The sequence below is a fragment of the Olea europaea genome, chromosome 7 (assembly GCF_002742605.1).
Source record: "Olea europaea var. sylvestris chromosome 7, O_europaea_v1, whole genome shotgun sequence".
NCBI classification, from domain to species: Eukaryota; Viridiplantae; Streptophyta; class Magnoliopsida; order Lamiales; family Oleaceae; genus Olea; species Olea europaea.
Window position 1 is genome coordinate 19,626,327 of NC_036243.1, and position 13,085 is coordinate 19,639,411.

At 41.5% G+C, this 13,085-nt stretch overlaps 1 protein-coding gene across 1 annotated transcript; it reads right to left on the reverse strand.

Annotated features, from left to right (window-relative positions):
• Positions 1-7,999: 7,999 nt before the first annotated feature.
• LOC111397313 (nucleobase-ascorbate transporter 3) lies at positions 8,000-11,347 on the reverse strand. Its single transcript, XM_023024162.1, has 10 exons — positions 10,763-11,347; positions 10,186-10,283; positions 9,925-10,101; positions 9,573-9,673; positions 9,369-9,444; positions 9,226-9,285; positions 8,967-9,151; positions 8,533-8,629; positions 8,222-8,308; positions 8,000-8,133 (listed from the first exon to the last, which is right to left on the reverse strand). The coding sequence occupies exons 1-10, from the start codon at positions 10,947-10,949 to the stop codon at positions 8,071-8,073; spliced, it is 1,131 nt and encodes a 376-aa protein (XP_022879930.1). The 5' UTR covers positions 10,950-11,347; the 3' UTR covers positions 8,000-8,070.
• Positions 11,348-13,085: the final 1,738 nt, after the last annotated feature.

Genomic DNA, 13,085 nt, shown 5'->3' on the forward strand with positions numbered 1-13,085 from the left:
ATTTTACCAAAGTCCCATAAATGGAGTCGATAATGGAACCAGTCGAGCCCCCCACATGGAAACTATTCGTAGATGGGTCCTCAGGAGAGGCAGGCGCAGGGGCAGGGATCGTGTTGGAGAGCCCGGAAGGCCATAAGCTAAATTGTGCGATAATGTTCGGCTTCTAAGCCTCGAACAACACAGCCGAATACGAGGCCCTTCTGATAGGTCTAAGGCTCGCTAAGAAAATGCGGGTCAAGAAGCTCTTAACGAGCAGTGACTCTCAGCTCATAGTAAATCAGGTAAATGGGAATTTCGCAGCCAAAGATGGTAACATTCTTGCGTACTTGAAGTTGGTTCTGGACATAATTCTTCATTTTGAAAGGTTCGAACTGACTCAAGTCCCCCGTCTAGAAAATGCACATGCAGACGCCCTCTCAAAATTTGCCAGCAGCATGGACTCAGAGCTGCTAAACTTCATCCCCATTGAGTACTTATCAAAGCCCTTCACCTCCGAAGGCGAAAAGGTACTGTGGATAGAAGGCACCCCATTATGGATATAGCCCATCATCGCGTACTTGAAGGAGCAAACACTGCCTGCTTTCAGAGGCGAGGCAAGGAAATTAAGGAGAAGGGCTGCGCATTTCGTCTTGCAATAAGACACCCTTTACAAGAGAGGCTTCGCTTTGCCACTTCTTCGATGTGTAGGCAGCGAAGAGGCCACATACATACTCAGAGAAATACATAAAGGAATTTGTGGAAACCACTCCAGAGGAACGGCTCTGGCACACAAGGTTCTCCGTCCAGGCTACTTCTGGCCGACCCTGAAAAGGGATGCTTGCCAATTTGTCCAGAAATGTGACAAGTGCCAACGCTTCTCGAACATACAAAGACAGCCTACTCAGAGCCTCTCTGTAGTAACCAGCCCTTGGCCATTCGCCAAGTGGGGCATTGACTTCATTGGTCCACCCCCAAAAGGGAGAGGAAGCGCAACTTTCGCTATTGTCGACATTGACTACTTCATAAAGTGGGTCGAGGCAGAACCCCTTGCCCGAATTACCGAGGCTAATACTACCAAGTTCGTTTGGAAAAACATCATTTGTAGATTCGGCATCCCCCACTCCTTAGTCTCTGATAACGGACGGCAGTTCGACAATAGGAAGATGCGAGACTTATGCGATGAATTGGGCATAAAGAAGGACTTCTCGACACCTCATCACCCCCAGGCGAATGGGCAAGTTGAAGTAGTGAGCAAGACTATCAAGCACACTTTGAAAAGAAAACTGGATACCTCAAAAGGGGCCTAGGTTGACGAACTCCCCTACGTCCTTTGGGCTATCAGGACTACTTACCGGACTGCAACCGATGAAACCCCATTTTCCATGACCTACGGAGCCGTGGCAATGAGTCCGGTCGAAGTTGGGGTCCCATCACATCGACGGATATATTTCAATGAGATCAGCAACGGTGAGGCCCAAATAAGTGAACTACACCTCCTTGAGGAAAAGAGAGATACCTCCCAAGTGACCTTGGCCAAATATCATCGAAAGATGACCCGCTATTACAACTCCAAGGTCAGAAATAGAACTCTCCACTTGGGCGACCTCGTCCTCAGAAGAGTTTTTCAATCTTCAAAACCAATCGGGTCAGGAGTGTTCGGCCCAAACTGGGAAGGCCCTTACCGCATCCGATGGGAACCCCGACCTGGTACCTTCGAAATCGAAGATATGTTAGGAAGGGCGCTGCCTCATAAGTAGAACATTGAACACTTGAGGAAGTACTACCAATAATGAGACTGTGTTCCGATCCGATCTCAATATGTTATAGTGAATCGATTGCCCTGATCTGATCTCAATTGTAAAATTCCCTAAGTGAAGGAATCGCCTTTGTAAAGGGTGGTGTTATTTATCTTAGTAATGAATTTTCAATTCCAAGCCACATCAGTTAGTGAATAGTTTCCTCAGTACTTCAGAAGGTTCATTTAAGCGATCCGATCGCCAATTATTAGCTGATTAACATCAAGCGGCTCTTCATGTTTGCTTAATTGGTCTGATCTCGGATTATTAACAAGTTGGCATTAAGAGTCGCTTCATACTCGCTTAAGTGTTTAAACTTATGTTAACTTGAGCGGTCCGGTCCACAATTATTAACTGGTTATTATTGCGAGGCAATTAGTTTAACATTTGTCGTTCATACAAGTATAAACAGAGAAAATACAAAGAAGCAGAAGCCCAAATACTTAACGAAATTTTTTATTTCATTTCATAAATTTAAGTACAGAGGGGCCGAAGCCATTACAAGATAACCCTAATCTGTTGGAGGGACTTCAGCATTGGCTGCCTCCTGGGCCTCCAGAGCCTCCTCGACAACCCTATCAGGCCGACCTCCAGTTGGTCCCCCAAACTCTGCCTCCAACGAAGAGATGTCCAGAGTGGGATGCACCTCCTTCAGTCGACCCAATAAGCTTTGGGCACTCCATGAGGCCCAGAAGTTGGCGAAGTCGTCGTACAGGGGATGGTCTTCGAAGTGGTCAATGAAGCTCCGGACTGCTACCTCCCCCGCAGACTTCAATTCCTCCTTCAAAGAGGCAATCTCTTCTGATTGGGCCTCTGCCTTCTGCCTCAGCTCTGCCTTTTCTTTGTTGGAGGCCTCTGTGGCGAGCTTGTGGTGCTCATTGGGGTGATCAAGTCGTCGAGTCACAACAGCCACTTGGCATTCCACCTCATACAGCTCCTTCTTCAGCCGCTCCACTTCTGCTTGCGCGACAGTAAGCTGGGCCTTAGTAGCTTTCTTCCCCTCTTCTGCCTGTGTGGCTGGCCTGAGCCGCCCGCACGGCATCCCCATAATGCATCACCTCCTCGAGGCGCTTGGTGAGTCCTCCCTCTTATGGTTCAGATCCTTCACCAAGCCCTCAAACTGGATGCTTGTGCTCAGGGCCCGAGCCACACAGGCGCTGTTCACGGCCACCAGATCCTCAGCCGTGCAGGAGGCGGTGTGGTCCCTCCACTCTTTCGTCCAGTATTTATTGTGGACCATCGCCACCGCAGCTGTTTCGGAAGGAAGAGCCTTCAACACTTCTCTTACGGGCTCTTCAGGATTGGTGCCCAGAAAGTCGACCTTCTTAGAGGGACGGGGCATTTTTCTCTTCTGCTGCCCCGGAGCTTGATCAATGGGCACTACAGCAAGGGGTGTTGTGCCCGGGGCAGCGACAGGCTCAGTTGGAGCGGGCCTTCTCTCTGGGAGGGCCACCCCCGTGGGAATTGTGGTCTGCTTCAAAGCTGGGGGTGGCCTCGCCACAGTTGGGCGTCTGGGAAGGGCGGCACTTTTCTTGCCCTTCCTTCGGAGGTCAGCCTTCGGGTCCTCCGGTACTTCCTCCTCCATCGGAGGTTGGAGCCTCTTACTGGCCTCCACCAACTCCTCCATTTGCTTTTTGTACGAGGAGGAGGAGACCTTCAACGCCCGTGCCTCAGCCATCATCTTCTGGATGGTCTTGAAGTCGGGGCGCACTGGCAGCTTCTTGTTAAAGTTGTCTGTAAAGAAGCAAATAAGGAATTAATACAAGTCTTGGGAGTTCGGAATAAAAAGTAAAGACTTCGGTCCTATTACCTTGAGATGCCATTAAATCGTGAGTAATAAAATGGATGTTCTTTTGGATCAGCCTGTGATAGGACCTCTTCTTTTGAGGCAGCTGATAAATGACATAGATGGTGTCGAAGTCCTCCGTTGACAGCTCGCACTGAGGAAGAGAACCTACAAAGGAAACATAACTGTTAGACACAATTCGAACCAAAGAGAAATAAAAGAAGCAACTACTACTATACTCACTAAGTGTTGAAAACTTCGTTGGAACTGTAAGAGGCGCCAGGGAGTCCCCCTCCATCGTGTCCCATCGCCCTCTGCTGCCCAGCACCATGAGCTTTTCCATTCTTCGATGGAGCTCAGCAGATCGACCACGAATGGAGTGTGGGAACCCCATGATGTAAGGTAATACCACCCCCGGGTCTTATCCCCCCCAGCAGTAACCTTGGGAATATAGAGGGTCTGGAAAACGGAAAGGGGCATCTCCACCCCTAATGACGCCTCTTTCCACAACATTCAGGAGCCCATTATCTGGCTCCAGGAGTTCGGATTGAGCTGCGTTGGGGCTAGCCCATAGGACCTAAGCACCAACCTAAAGAATAGGTGAACGGGCAGCCTAAGTCCGGCCCTAAGGATCGCCTCACTAATGGCCACACAGCCTGGCCTAGGGTAGCAGGTTCTCTCTTCCGGCCCGAGGGAGGATCAAGTCTACGATATCAGGGATCCTATACTCTGTCCTAAGTCTCCCCAGGTCGGCCTCCCTTAATTTTGATGGGTAGTCCGACGCCCCTCAATGCACATAGGTATCTGGCGGGCTATCCGGTCGTTTCCATATACTCTCCCCCCCATTATTGGCCCCGCTATTTCTGAGGAGGTCGCCACAATGGGCTCGTCCACCCTCACTATTCTTAAACCCCTCCCCGAAACAGAACTCCCCTCTGAGGCCATTCTTTCAAAATTTAAAAGCCTAAATAGGTGCTGAAACTTACGGGTTTGGAGGTTTTCCTAGCCGAAAATAGTGTAAGGTCGCCGGAAGTCTAGTTTTCTCGCCGGAAGTCTAGTTTTCTTGCTGGAATTGCTTGCAAAACGCCGAAAATCGCCAATAATTTGAGAGCAAAGTATAATGTTAGTTTCTCAAGGGTAGAAAGCCTGAGAAAACCCCCGAGTCCTCCTTTTATAGAAAAACAAATCCGATCTCCACCGTTGAATTCAAATGCGATCAATCTAAGCCGTTCGTCGCATCCTCAATCTAGGCCGTTGAAATGAAACGCCAGATTTGATCTACGCCCAAGATGTCGCTGTGACTTTCACGCTTGCTTGAAACGCGTCACCTCGGTTACAACCAGCGTCAATAATAATTAGTAGCCACAACAGCCTTTTAGGAGAATAGGCATGGCACCCAATTGTCACCTTGAAAACACGCAACAGTTGTCAAATCATTTGACGTTTGGGTCGCCTCGGATTGAGCTTCTCCTCCAACTTTACAAAGCTTGGACGCACCTGACGCGAAGGCCCTTCTGGGTCATCGCCTCGGACGCTGCATTTCCTCCCATGCTTTACAAAGTTTCAGCCATCTCCCAACGCGTCGCCTTTTTGGGTCAGCGCGCCGGTAGCAGATGAGCTCCTCCTCCAACTTTACAAAGTTTGGACGCACCTGACGCGAAGGCCCTTTTGCGTCATTGCCTCGGACACTGCGTTTCCTCCTATGCTTCACAAAGTTTCAGCCATCTCCCAATGCGTCGACCTTTTGGGTCAGTGCACCGGTGGCAGATGAGCTCCTCCTCCAACTTTACAAAGCTTGGACGCACCTGACGCGAAGGCCCTTTTGGGTCATCGCCTCGGGCGTTGCGTTTCCTCCCATGCTTTACAAAGTTTCAGCCATCTCCTAACGCGTCGCCCTTTTAGGTCAGCGCGCCGGTAGCAGATGAGCTCCTCCTCCAACTTTACAAAGTTTGGACGCACCTGACGCGAAGGCCCTTTTGGGTCATCTCCTCGGACTCTGCGTTTATCCCATACTTTACAAAGTTTCAGCCCTCTCCCAACGCGTCGGTCCGTGGGGTCAGTGCACCGTATTCGCGAAGTTTCGATGCACCTTACGCGTCGTTCCATGCTGGTTAACCGCCTCGTACGCTACGCACAATAACAAAGCTTTGGCACGTCTGCCTGTTATCATAACCTCGATTGCTGCAACAGATCAACCCCCAAAACTCTCATGACTTGCGGTCCGGTCAGAAAAGCAAGTCCACGCATGATATAAATATTCATCCTCGGACTTGGGGGACAACTGTTACGCTCCGATTCTACACACCTCGGATCCCGAAGTGTCATCTCGCCTCCGAGGTTGAGATCAAGTGGACCCCGCGCAGCACCACATATTCCGACCTGAAAACGACCCTTCCAAAGTGTCTCCGAAGTGATATAGCAATTCCTACTACCCGAAATGATATAGCGATTCCTACTACTGACCTGCCAAAACATTTCACCTCCGAGGTCGAGATCAAGTGGACCCCAGTTAGAAGATCCGCCGCCAATTTGAAATTTGTCCTGCATTTAAGGTTTAAATTGATTTGACGTCTCTATGATGCTAGTTGATGTGACTTATCAACTTTATGTCAATTCAACTCAGAAGAAACAAACTGTCCGCCCACTCTACAAAACGCGACTGATTGACGCCTATGAGCAGACACTTCATACCGTCGGATGTATACACGCGTTACACATTCAACGGTTCATACCACTTATAAATACCCAAGGTTTGGCAAGAGGCAAAGGTAATGAAACTCTTACTACATAGCACTCCATAGCAAGTTTATATTTTCTCCTCCCCCTTTATCGTTGATTTGCATAGCCCCCTGGATATTGTTCCGATCACTCAAATTTGATTTGACCGTCGGAGTGTATACGGCCGCCACCACCCCCACTGGTTCCGGCCGTGTACGCCTGACTACTCGCTAATTGTGCGCAGGAAGGAACACGTGGAGTAGTTTTCGATTGGCCACGTGGAAGGACCAATTTCCGGGGTCAACACTATGAAAGTTGCAAACTTAATTATAATTGTAATTGAAATTTCAACACTACACTTGTAATTAAATGTAAACTAATTGAATTTGAATTTGAATTAAAATCTTACTTTAATTTTAATTAAAACTCTTATTTAAACGTAAAATTACTATTGTACAGGAGTTGTAACATTCTATTTCTATAAATAAAAATTAGATGAAAACGAGAAATTTTATGAGATTGAATAAAAATTCTACAATAATTATTCTAATTTGAAGAGTAAATATTAATTATCTTACCTTTTATTGATCGTCCCGTACAAAAAATAGTTCTTGATTTAATTAAAAATTAGTTCTTGATTTACTTAAAAGAAGATGTTCACACATCAGTATATTCTTGATTTTAGAGAATACTATAAAAGATTTAGATGTTTGAAATATCAAATTCTTAAAATTAAAGGCTGAAAGTTCATGATCCAAAAAATTGAAAATTCGTGATTCCAAATTAATTAAAAAATCGATAATTGAATATAGGTAAAAATTCAAATCCTTTATTTTTGACGTAACATACACATGAACATCTAAACAATCTTGTTTATTGAATTAAAGATTTTTTTTTTAAATTTCTAGATAATTCCACTTCCAAATTCCAACACCAATGACACGCAATACATCGCTCGTAAAATGCATGCACAAAAATACTTGTTTGTGTATTTAAAATGTTCTCGAATATCTCAGTTCTCCCCCAATTCACAATCTTACACATTGCCACAAACTGTCCTCCGTTGTGCCCATGAATGTTAAAAGATTGAAATGACCACGAAAATTATGCATATCCATACACACCAGAGCAAGTTACTATGAGAACTCTTGACAATGTACAGGGAACTATCGTTTTTCAGAGAAATCTGGTAGGAATATACTCGCTTATTCTTAGAGGATAACTGTAGAACTCCTCATTTCTACTGTCTCCCTTCCTGCGATGGAAGGGTATCAACCATGGAAGTCCTCTCTCCTCAATTCGCCTGGCTTCAAGAGTGTTGTCTAGAAGTGTTCCGACTATGAGCGCCACAGTAGGCGAGGAAGAGAAATTAATCTAGATTCAATGAATTTTCATTTGATGAATCTTGAATTACATAAATCTAGAATTATTATAGATGAATTAATTCATATTCATGTATTAAGAAATTTTAACGGTGTTTAAATTTATGTATTAATAATTAATTTTTATGTAACAAATGTAATATAAAAAGATTACTCATTTATGGTATTTTATCATTACAAAAACTTTGAATCATAGAAATTGAGAGTACAATTTTATTCTCTTAAATTTTTATGTTAAATTTTATTTTCTTTAATTTGTCCGAGACTCATCAAATCCTCCAACAAATTAGTACAAAAAATTACTTTTACATCACTTATAAAGTATTTTAGAATAATGTGCAATGCACGTTCAACTTTGACTAGTACTGAAAAGTAAAATTCATTGAACTTGTAATAAAATATCAGCTGCTTACACAGCAGCAGCAGTCCCAACAACAGCACCAAATATCCCTTCAAGCAGCTGGCCCACACCCTGAGAAATACAACGTATATTGTAAAATACTCATATAATTTATTTCAGAAGAAATTCACTGTTATAAACTGATAGTGATTGAACAGACCTGCAGACCAATGCTCCGGCTTAGCACATGTCCTGGAGGTGCAGTAGCACCAGCAAGGCGCGATGCAGCATAAAATGTTCCAGTGGACTGCAATATGAATTTGTAAGCAATGGAAAACAATGCCAAAAGGCATTTTTTCTAAGTGACTGTACAAGGCTTAGATTATCAGGTATAGTATACGTAACAATGGTTTTGTTTAATTCATTCTTTTAAGGATCATAATTGGTAAATTTCATGATTGAATACAATATATAAATATGGAAAAAAATAGAATGCAGTCTGTTGCTTGAGTTAGCAAAGGGCAAACATACTTCGGCTGAAGAAACAAGTGCAGCACCCATCATCCCAAATACATGACTTGCTCTGAATATAGGGGTGCCCCACTGGAAAGGATATGGAATCTTGATCCTAACGAAGAAACATCAAGGTAAGAAGTAAGAAAAAGTCGGTATCCACAAGGCACATAGCTAAAATGTGGACATACTGATGCAGTGGAAGACGCCCCAAAAAAAAAATTTCTATCTATCACAATTGAGAAAATCTCAAAGTGCTTTCAATAACCACCAGAAAAGCAATTGAAATCCTAGTAGGTTTTTTTAAACAAGAAAGTCTTGAGTGAAAAAGATTAAACAACTTGCAACTTGATATTTATTATTTAAAGACATCCTACATAATAAAATAAACATAAATAACAAAAGGGACAAAAGGGTGCTCCCAATTTGCATATCCTGTTTGAATCACATACCATGGAGCAGATGACATGAGAAAGGAACGGTCTATACGACAGCTTAATTTGGTCGGCTCTCGCACATTGTTGTAAGCACCAGCAACAGTAAGTATTGCAGCAAAAGACCAGATAATTCCAATGCAGACGAGCAAAGCGAACTTCTCAAGCAAGGATCCAGCAGCTGGAAAAATGTGTTGCAAGTACTGCACACAGCACACTGTTACAATTTTTCTGAGAAGAGACTAGCAACACAATTAGGCAAGAAAATGTGATTTACTTGTTGGCCGATAACTAGCAGAATCAACATGGGTAGGCCAATCTCCACACAATTTCCAAGCTGTACAGAACAAAAGGGCAGATATGAACTCATACAAACCATCAATTTCAAATGGCATCAAAGCTTATAAGAAGAGAGAATACCTGTGGGAAGCCCCTAGCAAACAAACCAAGACCTACTAGACAGACTACTGGAACTATAACAATCGGGCTGAAGAACCTGCAAGGAAGATCAAATCAAATAAAGGGGAAAGCAACATAAGAATAAGGACTACCGAAAAAACAAAGAAAATAAGGTTTTCTACAAGCTCAGAGAGATATTAGATAGTTACATAGAAAGCTATTTACCGTGTAAGATTTCCCCAAGCATTGCTATAGCCAATCACAATGTTGATAAGTGAGGATACTATTAACGATCCTTGAATAGCTCTCATAGTGTGAGTGAACCTCTACAAGCACAAGACTAGAAGCAATTAAAAAGGATATTGAAGGTCAAAAGAAAAGGGAACACATGAAATGAACTACTTAAGCTTTGTGCATTAAAAGATCCACACACCATGAGGAAAAGGGAAACTAACTCGAATAATGAGAAAAGGAAAGGTGATGTCTGTCATTCTTTAGATGTGCATCCATCAAATATATAAAAGCTGATGTAATCATGTAAGCTTACTAAAATGAATGTCGAACCACCAGATCTTACCTCGTGTTCATTTGCGAATGTACTATCAGAAAAATCATTGATAATCGCCAATACTGATATAATATACGCAAATGATGGGCCCATCACTGTTGGAAGTCGAGTGCCAAACCAAGTTTGCAGAAGGGTATTAATTCCCGACATAAAGAGCAATGACTGAATCACTCGAGCTTTATCACCCTGCTCACGAGATTTATAGAAAGTCACTTATATTTTTCATGACATAATAAGAATTAAGAAGTGTAGGGAGGTTGAAGGACTAACATGACTGCCACCCATCCGAGGCACAAGGGCAGTTGCAATCATCACAGTTGTTCCAAGCATAACAATGTAGTGCTGGAAACCTAGCACAGCAGTTTGTACTGCAGATGGAAATTATACTTACAATTAGCAGCTACTAGAAGGATTTACAACAACAAAAAACTAGCTCTAGATGCGAACGTATACAAAGATTTTTCTTCAGAAAAGAAATGGAATTTTAAAAATCCAACAAAGCCTAATTGACATTTAATTATTGTCTTGAGTATAATAATTCTTAATTTGATAGACACAGCCTCATTTTGTCGGGAGAATCTAAAAACTTTAACTTAACTATGGAAAGTGCATAGATCAAAATTCCCAGTTTGAAAGATCCTAACAAAAGTTACAATCTTTGTTATTAAGTCCCCTCCAAAACAGACCAAAAAGACATGCAAGTTGGAAAAGCTTATGACTGAAAAAGACCACACCTTTTCAGATTTTAAAACAAAATAAGAATTATTCTTCAGCCCTCACCTTTTTCACCAATATTTTATATCTCAGAACATAATTAAATACAAGAAAGAAATGAAAAAGTACTGACCCCAGGAAGGATTTGAATGGATGCAGTAGTGCATCTGGATGAGCTGTTCTGTCGGAGGATAAACAGGGCCTCTGGCAGCACCAAGAGGAGGTACTACTACTGGAGGCGGAGGCATGGGATTCGGCGGGTGTTGGTGGTTGTGATGGGCCGGCGGGTGTTGGTGGTTGTGATGGGCTGTTTCCCCCATTTTTTGTCCTTTCTTTAAGGTTTCACTCTTCTTGTATAGAGATTTTTTTGGGTATGAGAGAATTTTCTCTTTTCTTCAATACTATTTTTCTTTCTTTTGGCAAGATTCAAGAATCAAGAACAGAACATCGACACCCTGAATGAAAGATGAAACATCAAACAGTTTCTCTGGGAAATTTCGTATGCACTGATGGAGTAACTTGATTTTCTTATAAAGTGACTTTCCTTATTTTAATAGCGAGTATTCAAAGATATTTTTAAATATACAGATCAGATCACTGTAACATGTCATTAAGGAAAATTATTTATATACTTTCTAAAATTGAAGATAGAGAGAGGAAAAGAAATAATTAATATCCACTCGTTATGTTTTGGTTTAAAGAGGAGAAAGAAGATAGAGAGGAAAGGGAATGGGAAATTGGATTGCATTGGGGTTTGTCAGTTCCAAGGGACATAATGCATGATGGCCGCGTGGGACCACGAACTTCGAGGTTCAAATTGACGGAAAAGCCCCTCGGACTTGTCCTTATCACTGTCTCGCCATAGCTGATGCTCTGGTCTGAATTTTATTTTTCCTTTTTGGTGCATTTATTTATGTACTCGTTTAATTTTTTTTTAATATGTACTGTTTTTTTGTTTTTTTTGTTTTTTGATTCTCTTTGTAATGATAAATCCAATTAGAGGTAATTAAGTGGAGTTAACCTTCACCAGCTCAAATGTTAAGGCTTGTTTAGGCTCATATTTTAGCTAAAAAGTGCAATTTTCAACTTTCCGCTCATAAAAAGTCGACTCGAATTGCCCCACAAAAGAGCGAGCTAGTGGCGTGAGTCGAATTCAACTTTCCACTCATAAATTTAAGAATAAAGCTCATTTACTAGAAAATGATTGACACGTTGGTTGACATACACTCACATACGTGTGAAACTCGCGTGAATAAAAAATGCTAGAAAAAGTGCACCTCCCCTCCAACTGTGAGTGTTCTGTCAAGGAGGGGGTTGGTTGTGATTTTAAATACGTTGTCCAGCTCATTTTACATCTGCAAGTGTAATTGTTTTTGTTATAAGCGTTGAATTTAATATTATCGCTACACTCGTATCAACAAATGTAATCACACCAAATCATCAAGATAATATCGTATTCACGGTAATTAATTAGATAAAATAGCAATAATAATCCTGGATTAGTAATTTTCATCTTACCTTTGAAATGACGATGAGCTTATGTGTAGGTCATGAAGTTGATGTCTAAGTCATTACATTAGCTCTTTGGTAGGAGAATGTTACGAGTGCTAAAATCGTGACAAGTAAATAATTATAACATCATTTTCAGGATGAGTTATGCCTTGATAAACGATTTCTTATGTTGCCACTACAACAACTTCAATAGTTCGAAGTGGATCAAGAATCTCCTGGATAAATATTGCTCAATCTTATTTATTCCTGTTTGACAACTATTAAAATAAAACTAAATTCATAATACACATTCTCATAATAAAATATTTTTAACATAACCCAAATTTTTTTTCTAATTTTTAACCACACATTCTCCAAAAAATTACTATTACAAAACTTGTTCCCCTTTTTTTTTTTTTTTTCAAAACACTTTTCTTAATACTCCTCTCATCCCATTTATGTAGGCTGACTTTGTTTTTCATACGAATTAAAAAATCTTATTTAATATTATTGAAAAAGAAATTTTTACAAAAAAATTTCCCAGTTTACCTCTAATTATATTTGTACAATTTCAAGATTAAACATGAAAAATTAATGATAACTAGGTAAATTAAAAAATGGTGTATCAGTAAACGAACAAAACAAAACAGTCTCGATAAAGAAATAAAACTATATAATTAGAACAAGAAAATAAATAAAGTTAGCATATATAAATGGGACAAAGGGAGTCGTTGTCAAATAGGTTAGTTAGGCCCTGTTCTCTTTACCGTTTTCGGGTCGTTTTCTGTTTTCGATTTTTCAAAACGGTGAAAACGTGTTCTCTTTCCCGTTTTCGAAAACGAATTTTAGAAAACGTTTTCGAAAACGAAAAAAATTTGTGAAGAAAACACAAAACAACTTTTTTGTCGTTTTGGGCGTTTTCAGTGTAAAACTTGAAAAAATTGAAAACGCGGGAAACACTTTTT

What these genes read in the sequence shown, in the direction of transcription:
- LOC111397313 (XM_023024162.1), bottom strand. Translation starts at nt 10,949, where the DNA reads ATGGGGGAAACAGCCCATCACAACCACCAACACCCGCCGGCCCATCAC. An exon ending in TGCTAGTTATCGGCCAACAA is followed by an intron (nt 9,152 to 9,225) that starts GTAAATCACATT and finishes TGCTGTGTGCAG; the next exon opens with TACTTGCAACACATTTTTCC. An exon ending in GCCGGAGCATTGGTCTGCAG is followed by an intron (nt 8,134 to 8,221) that starts GTCTGTTCAATC and finishes TGTATTTCTCAG; the next exon opens with GGTGTGGGCCAGCTGCTTGA.